We start from the raw sequence: 20,440 nt of genomic DNA on the forward strand, positions 1-20,440 counted from the left end.
TAACACATCAGACTCCTTCAGCGTACTAATTCCTGCTTTCTGACAAGCTGTTGGCTGAAAGGAGGGACCCTGCAGGCAGTTTCTGCTAAGAAGAAAAAATAACAACAAACAGGGTTTTTTTTAATGCAATCCCTTTCATTTACAAACCATGTGCAAAAGTCTGTTTCTTTTAGAGCAGAAGAAATCAAATAGGAGTGACAGCATCTTGGAGCGGGGAACAAAGACGTTATCTTTCAGCCAAAAATCTGTGCTAGGGTGGGGGGATTTTTCCTGCTATGAAGACTTCTCTGTCTGCACTTAGCTGCTATCTTTTTTCCCCTGCTGTGTCTGCATGTCTCTTACATTCACACAAACCACCAGAGATAGCAAAGGAGCCGCTCTGCCTTTATTATGAGGTGAAATCTTCTTTGTTTGAGTGATTTGGTTCCAGAAGGGCATCTAAGCCTTTCTGTAATGATGGGAAGTGGCTATGTCCAGCCCCTAATGTCATGTATCGTTGTAATAGCTCTGAAGGTCTAAGGACACAGACAAGGAAAAGACTGTAGGTCTAATTTGCCATGAGACCAACCTATGCACTCAAAAACTATGCATATATCTTTGGGTAAACAAGCTTTTTTATAGGTCTGTGACAGAAGCTGGATTTTTCATGGTACTGGTTGGGACTGATTGATTACTTTGAGATCAATTTATTTTTAATAAAATAATTTTAATAGACCAAGGTAATGACACCCATGGACCACCCATGGACCACTTGGTGTTGGCAAGTGGAGAGGTGATATGCTTGGGGGGTACAGCGACAGGTGGGGAGCACCCGAGGACTGAGAGGGATTAGCAGGTGCACGATGTGTGAAATATTGCAGGATGACGTGAAGCAAATGTCTCCGCTGATCTGCTGATTTTTAGTAGCTAGTAGAGGTGAGTATTATTTCCTAGGCTTATTTTTGGTAGGTCTTTCCTGAGAACTGGCGAGTAGAGATGGGGCAGTTGTTTTGTGAAAAATGTTCTCTCATGGGAAGCTGGCTTACAGGTTTTCTTGGAGAGGTCATCCTGCGGGGCGGCGGTCCTGGGCTCGCTTCCGCAGAGACCGCAGCGCACCCCAGCTGGAGTCTTCCCCCCTCAAATACTGCACCGGGGAAAGCAGTAATAAGAAATCCAAAATCCAGTCATGTGAATTTTCTTGTGATGTTAATATTTTTTCCTTGTCTTGTCTTGTCTGATAAACTTGTCCAGCCATCCCCAAGTCGTTTCGAGTACCTTTTCCGACACATGAAAAAGCACACCACCGATTCCCTTCTGGTTAGTTTAGCTATGAGAGGGCGTGAGCGTGGTTATGTGTGGGTGTGGTGCATGCGTATGCTTATCAAGATCAGCTAACGCCAGAAAACTAATTACAACTTCACTGTCGTCGTGATCTCTTCTGTGGAAGAGAAGTTTTCAGAAGAATATTTCTTGCATTAGAGGTGAAATCAGATCCCCGTTCCGCACTTGCTGTGTTTGGAGCGTTGCCAAAAAAACTCTTTAAAAAAGGCATTCCTACTGGAATATGTCACAGACTATTCTCGCTCCCAGCTCTGACGGGCTTCAGATGGGGAGCTGGAATGCAGACCTCCCAGTCACACGCGGGAGTGGCAGCATTTGTGGGGCTCAGGTTGCAACCTAGAGAAAATAAGCACCAAGGCAGGGGCAATATCGCATGAAAATGACAGGGAGAAATAAGCAAATGCCATGTGCTCTGTGTAGCGAGCTCAGCAAATCCACAGCTCTACAAATCTGCATTTAACACTAGCCAGAGCTTAAGTCAGTGTAATGATTAGCTGGGATTTACACATACGTACTTCTACTAAAAAGTTATTTTTGTTGCTTTTAAAGGCAATATCCCCACCATAGAATGGGTTGCCTAAAGAGCACAGTGAAAAGAAAGGAGAGGAGGAAGCATCTGAGCTGAGTAAGGTGAGAATTAGATCATGCAAAACTCTTCAAGGCAGAGCATTAGATGCAGATTCCTCTTCATCTTCTGGTTAGCCCATCTCCCTTAGAAGGGACTACTCTGCTGTAAGGAGAAAGAAGTGTAAATATATGTATTCTGAGCTAGGGATAATTTCATTTTAGGTTCTTTGTTTCCCAGGTTTGTTTTAAACAAGCAGGACCCACCCGCTCCCAGTAAATATTTCCTACTTCCTTTGGTGACGTGTCAGATTAAACCTGGAATATCTTTTAGAGAGCATGTGAAAATGGGTCTATTTTCACAAGGTAACTGTCATGAATATCAACATACCAAGTAGAACAGACTGTGATGATAAAAATGTTGATCTCTGTGGCTGCTGAAAGAGCGACATGGAGTGAATCTCACTGATATTTAATTTGCAAACTGAATTGCACCTATTTAGGGAGGGGAAAAACAGCACCATTCATATTGATGAGAAATTCTGCGTTTAAAAACATTCCTTATTAATGATTCAAAACATACAGTTCCTAGGAGCTGTAAACAAGTTCAGTATTCTGTACACTAATCCATAACCATTATCATATGTAGAGAACAAGAAGTTACTCACAAACAGATGTTCTCTCTGCCAAACCCATTCATTTAATGCACATTTTATTTTCCAAGTCCTAGTTAGCAGCTTTCTGTGGTGGGCAGATTACATGAAAGGATGGAAAAATAGGGATTAGTTTGCCTGCAAAGGAGCAATGTCTTCATGTTTGTTCTGGAGTCTTTTCCATTTTGCCTTGCAGTGGAAGAGTTATTCATCTTGAACTTGCTGTCACTGCCCTGGAGGGCACTCAGCTTTATGTTTCCAGGCACTGTGAGGCACTACGAGATGCCAAACTTGTTCTATTACCGGAGAGCTGCATCATTAAATGTGCTCTCTGCACTGACCGGTAATGAAGCCTGGCATTCACAAATGCTTATGCCCAGAGACGGCAATGACCTTGCCTAAGTTATAGGTGAGCTTTCAGGGAAAGGTATGCCAAAAGCTAAGGGTGGAGGAAGAACTGCTGCTGTAATTTCGAATTTACTTCATGTTTTCTCAGGGCCTAGTTCAGTCAGGTTTTGAGTATCTCCAAGCATGGAGATCCCACCACCTTTCTGGGCAACCTGTTCCACCGGTTAAATATTCCAGTGAATTTTTTTTTTTCCGTGTGTCCAGCTGGAATTTCTCTTGCAACTTGTAACCACATCTACTCTCCTTTTGCTATGCATGTCCAAGAAGCATGTGACTCAGTCTTTGCCTAACTCCCTGTTAGGTAGATGTAGGAGCAATATGACCCTTCTTCAGCCTTCTCTTCTCCAGGGTTAAACAGGTCCGGTTGTCTCAGTCCCTCCTCCTGCAGTGTGTGCTGCAGCATCGTGACCGTCTTGGTGACCCTCTACTGGACTCTCTCCAATTTGTCAATAGCTTTCTTTTACTAGGAGCCCCAAACCAGACACAGTACTCCAAATGCAGTCTCATGAGTACTAAACAGAGGGGATCTTTGCATGGATCCTTACAAGGAAAAGTACTGTCATGAATTAAAAACCTGTCCAGGCTGTGCTGAGCTCTCTGAGCACTCCATCACTGCAATTAGCATGTTGCTAACCATGTCTCTTACCTGAATGCCTTCTGAGCAAGCCAAGGAAAAGAAGATGGAGCCAGACTCTTCTCAGTGATGTTTAGTGAAAGGACAAGAGACAATGGGCACAAACTGAAATACAGGAGATTCCATTTAAATGTAAGAAAAAGATGTCTTACTGTGCAGGTGGTCCAACACTGGAACACTTTGCCAGAGAGGTTGTGAAGCCTCCATCCTTGGAAATACTCAAAACCCAACTGAACATGGCCCTGAGCAACCCCCTGCGGCTGACCCTCCTTTGAGCAGGGGTGGGTTGATGAGTGGGTCTCCAGAGGTGCCTTCCGACCTCAACTACTCTGTGATTCTGTGAACTGCAAAGTGAGATTAAAGAAGCCATACGTTTAGGACAGGTCATAGGAGGAGGGACTTTCAGTTGCCCACATTTGAATTAATGTCTCGTCAACACGAGATGCAGAGACACAATAAATTGTTGTTTCCCAAAAAAACTAGCCATGGAACCCACAAAAAGATGGTATTCTGGATTTGGCGTGGGGTGGCACACAGAACCTGCTGCAGGAGGCGTTCATGGGAGAACAATTCTGTGATAATAACCACAGTACAGCTAGGTCAGTGTTGCAATGGGAGAGAACAACCCAAGCATATTCAGGCATGCATATTCAGTTTCAAGAGCGGTATGTCAAAATGAGATTTGAAAGAAGGAAAGAAGGAAGGAAGGAAGGAAGGAAGGAAGGAAGGAAGGAAGGAAGGAAGGAAGGAAGGAAGGAAGGAAGGAAGGAAGGAAGGAAGGAAGGAAGGAAGGAAGGAAGGAAGGAAGGAAGACAGAAGGGAAGACAGAAGGAAAGAAGGAAAGAAGGAAAGAAAGAAAAAGAAGGAAAGAAAGAAAGAAAAAGAAAGAAAGAAAGAAAAAGAAAGAAGGAAAGAAGGAAAGAAGGAAAGAAGGAAAGAAAGAAAGAAAGAAAGAGAAAGAAAGAAAAGAAAACCTTAAAAGGAGCAGTCCAAAAAGCAAGAAGGGAACGGGCAGCCTTGAGGCTGTTAAAAAATACTATATTAAAATCCCAGGTAACAGTTGTGCCACAATTTGAAAAGAAAACATGTGGTGAGAAAAGGCCATTTCACAGCTCAATAGGAACATTAAGGATGCTATCCCAGGCAATAAGTTAATGTGTAAAAAATGAGAAGCTTACCCAAATTAGGAGAACAGGAAAGCCCATAAAGCATGGCAAGTCAACCATATACCAGAAATTAAAAGGGCTAAAAAAGAACGTGAGTTGAGCTTTGCAAAGACTGACAGTAAATAGTTCTTCATATAGCGAAAGCAGGAAGCCAACTAGTTTGATGACAAATAAGTAAAAGGGCACTCTGAGAAGACAAGGAAACAGCAGAAATGTTCAGTGAGCTTTATGTACCAGGCTTTCCTGCTGAAGACATAAGGGAGAGCCCCAAACCCAGCATATTCTTGATAGCAATTCATCAGAAGAGCTAGACCAATCTGAATGGAATTCACAGGGCATATCAGGCCAAACAGATAGGCTGGAGGTCAGTAAACCAGCAGGAGCACGCACCATTTACATGATAGTTCACATGTGAAGCTGCAGAACTGCTGGCCAAGGTGTGCAAACTGTCATTACAAATGCCCTCTGTGCTGGAGGAGGGCAGAGTTGCCAGTGTAGCTCCCAGTTAGAGGGGTCTTGGGGAACAACAGACCAGTGAGTCTGACTTCCATTCCTCCTACGACAGCAGAGCCATAAGACCACTGTACACACAGGGAAACCCGAAGTTGAAGGAAGCAGTCAACACGATTTCTGTAAGGGACAATCCTGCCTCATCAGTCTGCTGGAAGTCCACAGGGGTGGTAACCAGTACATAGGTAAATTGGACATAATGTATTTGGATTTTCAGAAAGCTTTTGGCAGTTTCTCAACAAAGGTTATGAAGATACAAAGTCACCATGGACTGGAGAAAAGGTCCTTTTGTAATTTGAAAGTGGAAAGGAAAGGTTAGGTCTCAACAGTGACTTTTCAGAATGGAGAAAAAGCAGAAACAGAACCCCTAGGAATCACTTCTGGGTCTGGTATCATTCAACATCTTTACCAGCGGCCTGGAGAATGGTGTGTGTCATGGGATGCCCAGGTTTGCAGTCAACAGCAAGCTCATTTGTCTGGTGAAATGCTGAGCTGTTGGTGAAGAACTCCAGGAGGACTTAACAAAATCAAGGGAGCAGACAGAAAGCTGGCACATGAGCTTCGGCATACACAAAGGTGAGACGATGTCTTGGGTAGAATAATCTAAACCATGTTTACTCACAACTGGCAGCCACCACTCAAGAAAAAGCTCTTGGAGTCACCATTGACCGTTCCCTGAGAACCTCGGCTCAGTGTGCCGTGGCAGCCAGAAAGCCAGGAAAGTGGTGACTGTTCTCAGGGAGGCTACTGAGAAGAAGACAGAGGGCACCATTTTGCTGCTCCAGCTTGGTGCACCCACATCTAGGGTAGCGTGTGTGGCTCTGGTCTCTGCATCTGAAGAAGGATACAGCAGTTTAGAGATGGGCAGCCAAACGGGCCAAGGGGATCAGCTTCCTTATGAGGAAAGACTGGAAAGCCAGGATTGCTCGCATTAGGGAGGAAATGGCTGGGACGTGATCAAGACTTTTTTGTGAACTTATTTTCAAAGAATAGAGGTGGGTGTGAAGTCTGGTCACCTGGCAGTGAGGGAGTAACTCGCTAAAAAGGAAAGCAATTGTTTCCAGGAAGCCAACGGCTTTGTTGGTGGTGTAGGTAGTTCCCCAGAGGAACTTGGGAGCTTGTTGTCGCAGGGACCAGGCTTGTTTCTGTGATCTCATCACACCCTGTGCCCAGCAGGCTCTGCAGATGGCTAAGCAACGTCCTCTGTTCTGCAAGAAGTCAAGTTTTTCCTCTGTCACTCTTGAGCCAAGACCTGATCCAGTCCGTGGGTGTGCAGTAGTGCTGGAGCTTTTACTTGAGAAGAAGCAGAGGTCCTGAGATCAGCAACAGGGCATTTCCATTAGAGCCAGGCATTTGCTCCAGTCTTCTGGGTGACTTGTTTTGAGTGTCTTTTTCTGTTATGTGGTTTGCAGTTGTGTCCCAAAGGAAAAGAACTTATATACGTGCCCTTTGTGCTCTTTATAGTATATAAAAATATAGTATATAAAAATATATCTTTATTTTATAAAGGGAAAAAAACCCAAAACACTTTGTTTTGGGTTTCCTTCCAAACAGGATTTTTTTGGTTGTCTTTGGATTTTTTTTTTGCTTTGTTTTCTTTTACTGGTTAATGTCATCATTCATCTTTCCTGTTTTTGCTGTAGGACTTCTTAGATGGTTCACAGATGTGCACTGGAAATTCTCTCACTGGAAATTAAAAGGTAGCATGTTGAATCTTGAACACAAATAATCTTCATTTGTAACTTGAGTTGTTATTGCTCAAAAAAGCAGACAGAAAAGAGATTTCAACTAGATCTTGCTGCTTTGGTTTCCCTTTTCCCTGGAATTTTTAAAAACTGCCTCCCAATACTTGCACAAGCCCCCAAATGCATTTTTTACAGTAACATCACAGCTCAGTTGGCAACCTTCCCCAAAACAAGTCTTTCCTCATCCCATACTCTCTTCATCCCTTTGCTAGGCGCAGTGGAACTTTCTAATCAATAAAACCTGTTTTGTTCTTTTCCTTCATCTCTTCCCATTTAAAACAGCTTGTTGCCCTGTTCAAGTATCTATTTATGCTGTTTACTGCAAAAAGCCAGGCTGATTTGTAGACACATTTCCCTGGTTCTCCCTATCAGCTGTTCTTCTCAGGATCCCCTTCATGTCTATTTCTCCACTCACGCTTGTACTTGAGCTCCTAGACGTGACTGTCTCTCAACTTTCCAGGTCTAAGCAGAGTAGTTTCTGCCACATCTGCTCCACACTCCGAGCGTCTTTGGAGATGCTGAACCTTTTACCTTTCCTAACTTTGCATCTCCCTGTTTCAGACAGGACAGCCTCTCTCTAGCAGAAGGCTATGACTCTCAGGGCCAACAGTGACAGCCCTATACCATCTGGCCCAGTAAAATAATATTCCCAACTATTTCTGTGTGTAGCATGTCATATTTTCTTCATAACACATGGTAAAAACCACTTGGTTGGAATGTGAACTATTCACTGGAGATGGTGGCAAACATCCCCATGCCTGCTGTCCCACCAAATGTCAGAGTTAATCATGTTCCTGCAGAGAAGCTGCATGATGATTCAGCAGAGAAAGGTGGCTGAGCATCAAGCGTATCAAGCATCCCTGGAAATTGTATCATGTTATTTTCATTAGTTTCTGACCTTGGTAAGCTGGGATTGACTGAATGCTCTGAGGGAGTTCAAAATGATAACGGCTGAATCGCAGCAGATTCACTGGAGTGATCGAAGGCAACTGCAAGCAGAAATCTGCATGAATCACCCTAAAGAAAGAGGCCAGAGAAAAGGGTGGGTGTGCTTTGTACCTAGCTCTTCTGGGAACGTGAACTTCTCAGGAGCTTCTGCTTTCCTGTAATGGTGCAAATCTGAAGGGAATCTACGGATTTCTATGAATTGCTTTAGATACGGATGGGCTCTGCTGGGAACATGAGGTACAGCCCAAGCTCTTACACCTAGCCTGTCCTTAGACCTACCCATTTTTCACCTCCTGTAGATCCATATACGTGGGAGGGCATCACCCCAGAACAAAGGCCCAGGGCCCAGCAGGGACAAATCTGTACCCAGAGACATTATGGGACCATGGCCTCAGCTTCTTCCACTGCGATATCCCGAATGTGCGGAGAAAAGGAGCTACTCTTCTTGGGCAGAGGCTGGAGCACAGTGCCTCTGGCAGTAGGGCCATGCCATGCCCGCACGTTGCTGCTTTGCACAGCCTTCCTTTCACGCCTCATCTGACCAGTCATGCCGTTCACCCCTCTACACCTCCCACACTTGCCAGCGCGGGCAGGAAAGAGGACCATCAAGAGCTAGTTGGCTTGACAGGGAGATGCATGGATTTTTTTGGTGGTTTTTGTGCAGATTGAGGGACTCGCAATGCCATGAAGGGTACTGGTCTGAATCCCACACACCAGCAGTGTCCCAGCACCCTTGCGCTTTGACAGTAGCTGTATGGTCGTTGTAAAACTGGTGTCATCTAGTTCATAGTAAACAGCTGCCTGGTAAATATGGCCACCACCAAGCCTTTGCTTGGAATCCCAGAAGGGAACTAGCTACCCCATCCTCTGCATATCCCATGGTTGTTTCTAGAAAGGCATGTGGTACACCTGCCATCCTCAAACCAATTAATAGTTCCCACTGTTCATCTCTGGTGAAGAACGCTGTCCCTTCAACATGCTGAGCTGCTGGTGAGACCACTCCTGAATGTCATAGAACAGAATCACAGAATGGTTTGGGTTGGAAGGGACCTTAAAGATCATCTGGTTCCAACCCTCCTGCCATGGCCAGGGACACCTTCCACTAGACCAGGTTGCTCAAAGCCCCATCCAACCTGGCCTCAAACACTTCCAGGGATGAGGCATTCACAACTTCTCTGGGCAACCTGTTCCAGTGCCTCGCTACCCTCAGAGTGAAGAATTTCTTCCTTGTATCTAATCTCACTCTACCCTCTTTCAGTTTAAAGCCATTACCCTTTGTCCTATCACTATGTGCCCTTGTAAAAAGTCCCTCTCCAGCTTTCTTGTAGGCCCCCTTCAGGTACTGGAAGGCTGCTGTAAGGTCTCCCCAGAGCCTTCTCTTCTCCAGGCTGAACAACCCCAACTCTCTCAGCCTGTCCTCATAGGAGAGGTGCTCCAGCCCACTGATCATCTTCATGGCCCTCCTCTGGACTCGCTCCAACAGGTCCATGTCCTTCTGTTGGAATGAGCTGGGTGAGACCAGGCAGTTTAAATCATCTGTCAGCTTGAGAATTTGGCTCCTTTTGACCCCAGAAGGTGAGGGACAGCCCCAATGAATACCTACCCTAGCAGCCTGCCAGTGCATGAGGGCTGAGCAGCCAAGTGCTCGCTCACGTGCTGCCTGCCGCTGAGCACCGGGCAGCATGTTTGAGGGGCCCCTTCACAGCGACCCTGAAAGCTTCCTCTGACCAGGCTCCTGCTAAATTTTCCATTCAGGGCTCTGCTATCTACAACGTGTCATGCTTCCACAGCATGGTCCAAGCAAGGATCTCAAAGCTCTTAATAGATGGAAATGAGCACCATCTCAGCAGTGACCTTCCAAACTGGGAAGCATCCAAAGCCTCAGCTTGGAGACATAGTAAGAGAGCTGTTTATCTTGAGGAGTCTAAGAATGCCCCGCTGTACCTCCCATAAATGACAGGACACCCCTAGTTACAGGCAGTGGCAGAAAGAGCTGAGGGCACTCAGCACGCTGGTGGAACAGGCTCCCAGCCTGGAAGGGAGAGAACAAAGGGCAAAAAGCAGCCAAAAGCATCCCACTGGTTATACTCCCACAAAGGTGTCCACGGACAAACCTCAGCGCCTGCAGATACCTGTCCTTCCTCTGAAGGAGCAGCTAGCAGAGGCTCAGGTGACAGAAACAGCCTGTCCTCCGTCCCACACCCCTGGCTGCTCCCACAGCTCACCTCCTCAGCCTGGCTTTATTTTCTCAAGTTTGTTGCCTTTGCTGCTCTTTCTGTTTGTCACAGGAAGAGCGCCAGCACGACCATAAACCCTGCGTTCCCCTGTGGCGAGGCTCCTCCGTGTTCAAAGGAACAAAGTTAGTCTAATGTTTACAAGAAATATTCTAATTCCAGTGTGTGAAACCATCGTCTTGACAACTTCTTTCTGTGGCTAAGCATGAAAATGTTTTTTCAGCCTGGACCAAGGTCTATTTCAAGTCAAAACGCCACAGTCAGACATTCCTGCATCCTACAACAGCGTTCCCTCAAGCCAGCTATGACAGGGCAAAGCTGGCTGTAGCTGTCCAGGGGACGGAAAGGTCCTCTCCTGCTCACACATCGTCCTCTTGTTTCTGAGAGGTGGTGTGCGGTGACAGTCAGGGCTCTGGTGGCTCAGTACCTAAGAAGCGTTGCTGCTCTGCACGTGAATGAGTACCCAGCACTTCCAGGAAACTAGGGAGATGGGCAGTTGCCCTTTTTAATGCTCTCTGATGTCCAGTGAAAATATCTATGGTAAAATACACACACCAACTGCCTCCATCTCAGCACTGGATTTACCTTCATGTTCCCACCAATCTTCAACAGCAGAAAAATATCTCCTGGAAGCTTTCTTAATTTCTAGTTTCTCTGTATCTTCATATGAAAATCTAGTGTCTGACAAGATATGAGAACTCTTTTTTTCAGGTTCTTTTTGGCTCTTTTAACAACATTATTAGATGTCTCTCAGAAAGTTTCTCTTCATGGTCTTATGGTATGAATACTCTTTGGGGTATTATGGCATGCATCTTCCCAGACTAGTCCAGGAAATGTAACCAGGTGAACAAACAGAAGTATAATTACAGATTTCTGCACCTTCTATACATGTAAGTGTTTAATAGGTATGTGAAGATACAAGGCTTGCATGTATAAATATGATAAATGCAAACCCAAAGGATACTCTCTGCAGAGAGAAGCTGCAGCGACAAATGAAGTGACGTGTATGTGTATATATTGTGCCTTCCTGTTCCAGAGTGCGGTATTACTAACTTGGAAAACTAAAAAATAACAAGAAATGATTAGACTTCCTTAAAAATGATGAGATTTTTTGAAGTCAATATATAGTGAATTCTCTGTCTTCCACTTTCTGAACCTTCAAGTTTTGCTCTGGGATACACTTTCAAGCTTAAAAAAAAGCATTGTTGAGATTCCTATATAATCAAAACAGGGCTTGAAAAGACACCATTTGTCATGAGCCACACACTGAAGCTGTGAGAGCTGGCAGCAGTGACAGTATTACAATTAAGAATAACATTTTTTCCAGATAGGATAAACACCATTTGTCACTTCATAAGCTTTAGGATTTGAAAATGGAACTACAACTATTTCCTTTTCTCCTCCAGATGTAGATGATTTTGCTTCATCTTCTGACATTGCCAAGTATTAGTAGACATCATTGAATGAAATTAAAAGCCTCCTCTCTTTCTGCTCCCTTCCCTTATTCCCCAGTTTTGACACTGTTTTCCTGAGCATTGATGTAGAAGCCATCCAAGTGCTTTACTACTAATTGGCTGCATCGCTTTAGATTCAAAATGTGCTATAATAGAAAAGAAAGATCCAAAAAGGATGACAGAGAAGTGTGTGGGAATACTTGAAGTTCTTAGTACCCATACTGGAAAAATCTGGTATTTGTCTAGGGTCTGCATGACAGAGGTAAATTTGCAGCTAAATTGGATGCCTGGGTATGTTTTTGTTATGACAGTTGCACCCTGTATAGAAATGTCAATAAAGCTGTTAGCTATTCATTCCATATGTCAGCAAATGGGAGAGGGATGTGACCGCATCCATGGGTGCGGCTGGGAATGCTTACTGCAGCACCGCGGAGCAGAGGAAACCTAGAAAGGATCCCCGCCGGGATTTCCAAATACTCACAACCCAATAACCTGCTGCACATCACCCAGGAAAGCTGTGGGAGTACTGGATGTTTAATGATTTTAAACACCTTTGACAGTCCATCGGCCAAAAGAAGTATGCCACTAAATGAAACATAACTGCAGGGCACTGGATAGACCACTGTTTTTCTCAGCAAAGTTAAAAACGGATTTTTAATGACCACAGATAAATAGGATCCAGGTAATGCCTCTTGCTGCTGAGATGGCATAACAGGGAAATCAGCCAAACGATCGGCCAGCAGCACTCTCTGTAGTTCTCACATCTTTCTGAAATCTCTCCTGCTGTCGTGTGCCCGGCTCCGAGCCACAGGGGCATTTCCAGGCTCCCCAAGCTGCGGGGCTTCTCATTTTACCTCCCTGAGTGACTGTCAGAGCTCTGCTTGCTGGCATGCTCTGCTGCTGCCTGGGCTTTGGGCACTGACAAGTCATAACCTTTCTAACAGTTTTTCTTTTATTGGTCTTGATTTTGATTTTTTTTCCCCAGGCAGTGCCCTCCAAAGTGATGAGAGGCAGCCTGGATGCGGATGGCCAGGCCAGAAGCCTCTCCCCCTTTCAAAGCTAAAGAAAATGCACATTCCTTTCCAGAGTCATCACGAGAGATGCACAGGTCCCTTCTGCCCACCCCTGCCCTCACACTGGCAAAAGACAGTGTCCACGTTTGGGGAGAGAAGCACTGCCGGGCTGCTTCCCCACTGCCCGCCATCATGGAGAGTGTCCTTCCTGGGTCCGGAGTCGGTGCCCGTGTTAGCCTGCACTCAAGAACAAGCAAAGAACAGCGTAACATGAGTACCAACGACTTGATCCACCTAAAGGAAGGTTAACTTAAAACAAGACACTGCATTTAGTTACAGTTCTTGAAAGAACAACATCCTGGAGCTATCACTAGGAACAAAGCAATGACTTAGTGGGGGACAGAAATCATATGCCATGTACAAGAAGATGAGATGAAAAATTGGTAGAAACTGCAAAGTGACATAACCCAAAAAGCTAAAGTAAATGCTGAAGCGCCTCAGCTTAATTTTGTGCACTGCAATAGTCTTTCCCCACATCATTGCGCGTGACGCCTTCACCAAGATCCCAGCACACTGTGATGGGCCGTGAATGAGGCAAGTGCCGTGCCCAAGCTTCACCCCATGGTTCAAGGCCTGGTTCCCTGCCCCGTGGGCAGCCCCAACCTCGCCCTCTGCTCCCACAGGAGGAGCAGTGCCCTGAGGCAAGGACCCCTGCTTTGTCCCTTATACGCCATCCTAATTCTGGGGAGAACGGGGACCAGCCAGAATCACAGGCCTTTCAGCCTCCTCTGTTCCCAAAATACCTTATTTATAACCTTAAAACATTCTTTATAATCTTAACACAGCCTGAGAACTTGGCATCTCCACTGTCTTTGATCCTCTGACATTCACTCTGGCTGCCTGCAGTTTCCAACCTGGGAAGGATGGGAATTCCATGACAGTGCTCCTCCATTTAAGCACATGCCTGCCTTGGGGTTGAGTCATCCCTGGTGAGATGATTTGCAAAGCAAAGCCTTCCTGACCTGAGCTCATTGGTTTTTTGGCCGTGCTGCCTTGCCGCACTGCCTGGCCCCCCTGGGCTGTGAAAAGAACACTCAGATGCGTAAGTTGGTTCATGAAGCCCAAGCTCAGAAGCAGCAGAAAAAGCATTTGACTTGTGTGTGTCAAGTGTGCTAGAAACAGATCAGCATGAGGCAGCAAGAGGCACCGGTGCCTTTTGCGCAGGGGAAAAAGGAGCATCGCAAGCCTTTTGATGTGTCGCAGCGAGCAAGCAGCGACATCAATGAAGACAGGAAAAGATTTAGAAAAGCATCCTTGTAATAGCTGAACACAAAAGTGTCAAAAGTGACAATTTTGATAGCTTTGGAGACAATTTGCTTTGTGTTGTGCCTGATTTGCCCGTCATTTCGCATAATATGAAAACTTGAAAATAAGGCACAGTCAAAATGTTTTGGAGAGGTGAACGGCTGCCTCGTCTCCCTCGGGTGAACTTTCTCCACTCTGCAGTCAAAGGAGGGAGGTATCCATAGGCCTCAAGATGGGGATGGTTTAGGCTGTATTATTCAGGGCACTTCTGAGTGAGAGGTGAGACAAAGAGATGGGACCGATCCTCCCCTTTTTTACCTGAAACCTCTCTGCTTGCCCTCCTGCAGTGAAACATCTCCACAGCCATTATCACCCACCTCCCACTGGCTTTGCTGTGACCCTGGTCCAGGGAGACCTCAGCTGTTTAACCAACAAAGTCGAGCAAAGCAGAAACTGAAATGAAGGACTGTGACTAATTAAGAGGTTATCTTGTGAGCACATTCAGATGAAAGTTCCTGGGAAGAGAATACAAAAATCCTAAGTAGCTGTAAAGTGGCTCTTTTCACCAACCTTAAAGCACAGTACCACATAATAACTCACAGCTGTGCATATTTGATCCTCATCTAGCATGAGCTCATGCATTATTTACATCCTTATTACTGGCAGCGGTGTTGGGCAGAAATGATGGTAATATCTGTTACACCTGATGGGAGACAAGCATTTTGCATAGCTCACACTTGTTGCTGAGCAAGGCCCAGAAAGGCAGGGGAGAAGGAGGTGGGAAAGTACCTGAGCCTGGAGAAACTGGAACCCTTTAGAAATCAGAAAAAAGGGAAAAGGAGGCATGTTTTGGAGTGTGAGCAGGCACTACAGTAGGTGGGAGAAAGAAAGAAAACTTGCTCACTTTGCCTCTACGCAGTGCTGCAGCAAAGAGCAGATGAAGAGCAGAGAGGCACAGGTGGAGAGTCCTGCAGGATTAGCAACGTATGAAGCAACTGTATGCTCTCAGAGAGTGAGCTGAAGCCCTTGTTAGAAGTGTCCTTTGATTGACACTTGATGGCCTATGATAAAGGTAAGGGGTCAGGCAGGTTTCTTGGCCACCGGCCCAGGCAGGGACCTGCTCCCTGGCTTGGAGACCTCTAATAGGCACAGAGGGCCCTGGCATGCCCTTAAAAGAGGCGGTGAGGCACACCACACCCTATGCTGCTCCGGCAGCCTCCTGCCATCCGGAGTCCCGGGACTGCTCTCACGTAGCCTGGTTGTGGAGATGGCTGGTGCCGGCTTTTGCATGGATGACTGCCCATGGGAAAATGGATGGACATCACCAATTACACTCCTGCAGAGCACTCAGCAGCTGGTGGCAGCCGAAAACTTTCCCTCCTTTCCAGTGAGGTCAAGAACAAAACCATGAAAAGCTGCGTTTTCTGGGCCTGAAACCTATTTTGGCTCCTGCAATGCTGTCCTGCGGGCAGCGTGGAACAGATTATTTCTGCTGTCTTTAAACAGCTGCTCCAAAGTCCTTGCTGGACAGCAGGGACAACCTTCCCAGACAAGCTGCCAGCCAGAATGGTTTGGCTCTGCTGGTGCCTTATGGTTGTCACCAAAAGGATATTCCAGGACCACATCCAGCTGCAGGCAGAAACAGGCAGGAAGCTAGCACACAACCTCCCATACAGCATCTGCTCCAAAAACTGGAATCAAAACACAAAGCAGCAGCCCTTCAGTCAGCAATGTGACTCAACCCAGGTCGGCTGAAGCCAAATTCTCCATTTAAATCAGCAGACATCCAAGTATTACTTCTCTGACACATGTGGCAGCACCACGCTGGATCGTCGCACGCAAGATGAAACTAGCCTTTCTCCTGCCCTGAACCCTAAGTCTGAGGCAACTTTTCAATGAATCATGGATCAGTCTGTCCAATTGTGTCTGGTCTGTGTGGGTCATGAAACAGGAGCGCCACGTTGCAAAAGCTCTGTGTGCTGGCCTGGCTGCAGAGGAGATACGTGAGGAAGGAGTCAGCAGTGCGAGGCTCACATCAGGTCAAGTTCCTGTATACATGGAAGTTTTAGACTCAAGTATGCTACCAGCTGCAGCTGCCCAAGGCAGCCAAGACTCAAGGACAAGAAAAACCTCTGTGGAAGGTCACGGGAAGAAAAAAAGGTCCAGAGCTGTACAAAAGCACCTGGCCCATTTGGAGGACCTCTGAGCAGTGGCCCCGAGGGGAGGCATAGCTGTTAGTGTGCATAATTGCCAAGAGTTTTAAAGGGAAAACCCACAGCACAGCATGACTCTTGATGTTGTCCAGATCAAAGCAGCTTTGTGGTTTAGAAAATGTGTCATCAGAGGGTGGGAAAAAAAATTAATGGGAACCTCTTCCCGGACAGCCTAGCAGTAAGTAAGGGATAACCTGCTTGGTACAGACATCCCGTGTGAGATTTGTATAACCCTCACTGACAGCCTGGCAAATTGCCAATGGGCTTGAGAAAAGAGGGTACAGCGTGCCCCAGGCCAAAACCAAGCTCGTGTGCATGGGCTAGGATTGTAGGCTACACCACGTCGCAGCTAGTTCAGCTGGCTTCCCCCTTCCAGGGTACCTGGACCATTTTGCCTGGTCTTGCATCTTCTCTAGTGTCTTATGGTGATTTAGGAAAATGTAAGGAGACATAGCCTCAGCTTTCCAGGAGCTTCCCTTGCAAGGTAGCTTTGCACAGGACAGCTATAGGAAAACTCCTTATATACCAGCCCTCCCCAAGTTCTTCTGTGCAGGGGTGAGGTACAGATCCACCTCAGTGTTTGCTGCTTGGAGAAAATCCCACACTTGAGACCTTTATCTGACTCACCTGATTTGCCCTGGCTCCAGCATGTGACCGATGTAAGCGGTAGGACAAGCCTAGTGTGGGGGAATATATTCGTTAGCACATGCCATCCACCCAATTGTCCACAGATGCTTAACGACAGCCAGGAAGGCAGCCATGAGGCCGGGCAGCTCAGCCCTCATCCGTAATTGCTTCCTGTGCGGCAAGTTGCAATCATATGAGAGCTACAGACATTAAGACTATTGCCCCACCAGGAACACAAGCAGGAGGAGAGACCTCCTTGACACAATTTTAGTTCAAATCGTCTCAGGACCCACGTGTACTATGAGAACCACAATTCATGGGCTAAATCCTGAAGGCCTTGCTCATTATTTTTTCTGGAACTGAAAAGCATTTGTGGAAGACATGCAGCTAAACACTTTGAGACCAGGTGTCCTGCTTTCCCTCAGCAGGCATCTAGCACCACAAAAGCCTTCCTTGCTTTAAAAAGCACAGAAGAGAGAAGGATTCTCTGCCCTGAGGAATTCACAGTCTAGGGGGTGTCAATATGAGGATGGGCGGTCTATTAGTCTTGTAGTGGATTAATCTCCATTAATCTTTAGGTCTTTCAGATTTTGCCATTTTTTGAAACAAAAAAAAAATCCAGTGTTGTTGTGAATCCCTTTAGAAACCTAAGGTAGCAGAGCACTCTTGCATATTTACTGGTGAGACTTGACACGAGCAATGGCAGGGCAGCTTCAGAGAAGTTCATGCTCTGGCGTTCATAAAGTGATGGCAAACGCTGACTGGGGGTACATTTCTCGACTCTACCAGGATTGAGAAAGAGCTGGGAAAGAACAGGCATGTGGTTCCTTGCATTAAAACAGATGATTAAGTACTACGCGGTGTAGTACTGTGTGTGTTCTGGCAGTGCCTGCCGAACCTAGTGAAGGCAAGGGGTCCTGTGGTGCTCGGCGCAGGCACTCAGCCTAATAATAGGCTCCCCCATCATTTCTTACAGAACATGGCAAGAGGTCGCAAAGAAAGATGTCTCTTCTGTTCAGTATTTATCATTAGGTCTGAGGCTTGTTCAAGGACTCCCTGTCCTCCCATCCCCGACAGGCTGAGGTCAAATGAGAACACAAATCTCACTGATAAGGTTGTCAAAACATGCCAATTGAATGTCAGATATGATTAATAAGGAAGATAATAGTGATGTGATAGGTCATGGGGAGGAGACTGCTAAAACAGTTGTAAAAATGGAGAATACGTTAAAGGAGGCAGCAGAGCCAAGCCGGAGCAAAGAGGTTTACACTGCAGAGCAAAAGTCAAATCTGGGTGCTGGTGCAGGAAACTTTACTATGAGCACAGCGGTCACTGCAGAAGGGCTTGGAACATCTGCAGGAAAGTCACCCACTTATGACACCCAAATGGTTTTGGCATAACTTCCAGAGACACCTGTGATTTCATTGCATCAGTGTTGTATTGCATTCCCTGGTATGCTGATTTTCAGCCTGGGCTTCTATCTAGCTGAACTCTCTCTGAGTGGTGGTGGGATGTGTCCTTAAAGAGTTCAGTTCTTTACCACCACGGCTGTTCAGCAGACCAGGGATATAGCATGGAGAGGAAATCCCCACACCATTTGCAGGATTACAAGGACAACTGCAAGGGCCACAGCTTCCCTGTTCCTTATTAGCATCAGCTGCTGCGGCATACCTGCTCCAGGTCACCCAGGAACGGCCACACGGCTCCTGTCACTCCGATGATGGTTGTTTCCAACCCTACACACGTTTGCACCAGAAAAGGCTGGAGGCTGAGGTGGAGGAGGAAGGGGAAGGCTGGGCACAGAGTGTTGCAGTGCTCTATCAAAGAGAGCTGGCGAAGGGCAGGACAGGTTTTACAGTGCCCTTTCAGCCATCCCAAAGCACCTCTCAGCAGAACCGAGAGGTGATGTAGTAGGGGTGAAGAGCACATCGCCTGTACCTCAGAAGAAAGCAAGGCACAGCGAAGAGCTCTTACTTTCCTGGCTCATGATTTCTTGCTTACGCTGCTTCTGAGCCAGTGGCTCCACACAATGCTTCAGGCACAGAACAGGCCGCTTCACCCAGTCTCAGCCTCATGTATTGCCTTGGGTCCCAGTTCGTTATTGTGAAAGAGCTGGGAGGGCAGACCCTGGCAGGCAGCTCAGCCTGGCACACCCTTGGGCCCTTCAGGTGCGTACTGCGGCCGTCCACAGGTACGCCCTGCCCTGGGCACTCGCTCGGCGTGCTCTGGCTTTCCCTTCCCAGCCGCACCAACGCCCTCCTCCTCCCCAGCATGCCTGCGCCCCGAGACCTGTGGGTGTCCACCGAACCAGTGCCACCACCTTGGCTGAGCTGAGGAATAAGCACTGGCGAAAGCAAGTGCTTTGCACCCATGAGACGGTGTTGCTATGTAAACTGTCAGTATACCGAGTTGTACTGCCACGCAACCCCGGCACGCAGCCGTAACCCACACACAACGTAACTCCAGACAAGCATAAGTTGATGGTGGGAGCTGGCGTCATGGCGAGGGAGCAGGTTTCTGGCCACCAACAGCAGAAATTTGGGTTAATCTTTTATGCCAACAAAGCTTCCATTTTAATTTAAAGCGCTCTCTCATCTTTCTGCCTTCCTACTCTATACAAAACATGCTTTTACCTACTGGAGACTTACTGCCAGTGAATCAGATGAAAAAAACATTTTTCTTGCACTGTCACAAAGCCCCATTCTGGGGCAACCGCATGTGTGGAATTTTCCAGGTGGTTGTGATAAGCAGCCCGTGTGTGCAGAAAAATAAACAGTATGGCTTTTAGATGGTACTAGAATTGCCCTGGATTATTTCCGCAACACCTGTACAGGCCCTTAACCAAAGCCTCTGGCTGCCTCCAAGTGAAACAGGGCATTTGATGCTATCAAGACAACCAAATGCTGAGCAGAGCATTTAGAAAGTGTCAGCAAATAATACTGGAGTTGTTGGGATATTTAAAAGTGTATTGAGCAGCTGTAGCCAGCTAAAGTACATAAAAGGCAATAGCAATTAATTCACAGTGGTCCACAGCACTGATATAACGCACACAAACTGGAGAAGCAGGGGCCTAAATGTCATGCTTCTGGCTTGTTTCTGAAGCCCAAGTAACAGATTTCCAGTCCCTTACCAGACATAGTAGAAAAAAAATGTGCAATGATTTACTGCAGTGGCTGTATGAGGGGTTATTTTCTCTGATCCACAGAAAAATTAAATAAAGTGCCCTGCCTCTATGTAAGTACAGAAAAAAGTCAGCTGCTTCCCTCCTGTTGTTTTCTTCAATATATTTTCATTTTCAGGTTGAGTTGAATTATTTCTAATTGGTGGTAAATTACATAAGTCCCTCTTACCTGAAATTAAAATTTCAGAGATTCCTCAGTCCACTCCCGCTCTTCTTAAAACTAACAGGAGTTTCGTTGACGGTTAGTAGGAGAACTAGCCCTAGTGCAGACCCTGGTCATGAGATCCAGTGTCCAGGCATCAGAAAGGCGAAGACCCACTGTATTCAGCATTGGTGCGGCCTCACCTTGAGCACTGTGTGCAGTTCTGGGCCCCACAATTTAAGAAGGATGTGAAGGTCCTTGAATGTGTCCAGAGGAGGGCAACAAAGCTGGTGAAAGGGCTGGAAGGCATGTCCCGTGAGGAG

At 46.5% G+C, this 20,440-nt stretch overlaps 1 protein-coding gene across 1 annotated transcript in view; it reads left to right on the forward strand.

Annotated features, from left to right (window-relative positions):
* The window catches only part of ANKRD46 (ankyrin repeat domain 46), a 61,136-nt gene extending 41,329 nt beyond the window's left edge, over positions 1 to 19,807 (forward strand). The window contains exon 4 of the mRNA XM_082313807.1: positions 12,723 to 19,807. Within this exon, the coding sequence (XP_082169933.1) occupies positions 12,723 to 12,885 (163 nt within the window). The 3' untranslated portion in view covers positions 12,886 to 19,807. The remainder of the gene's footprint in view (positions 1 to 12,722) is intronic.
* Positions 19,808 to 20,440: the final 633 nt, after the last annotated feature.

This window comes from Platalea leucorodia (assembly GCF_965183815.1).
Source record: "Platalea leucorodia genome assembly, chromosome: 1".
NCBI classification, from domain to species: Eukaryota; Metazoa; Chordata; class Aves; order Pelecaniformes; family Threskiornithidae; genus Platalea; species Platalea leucorodia.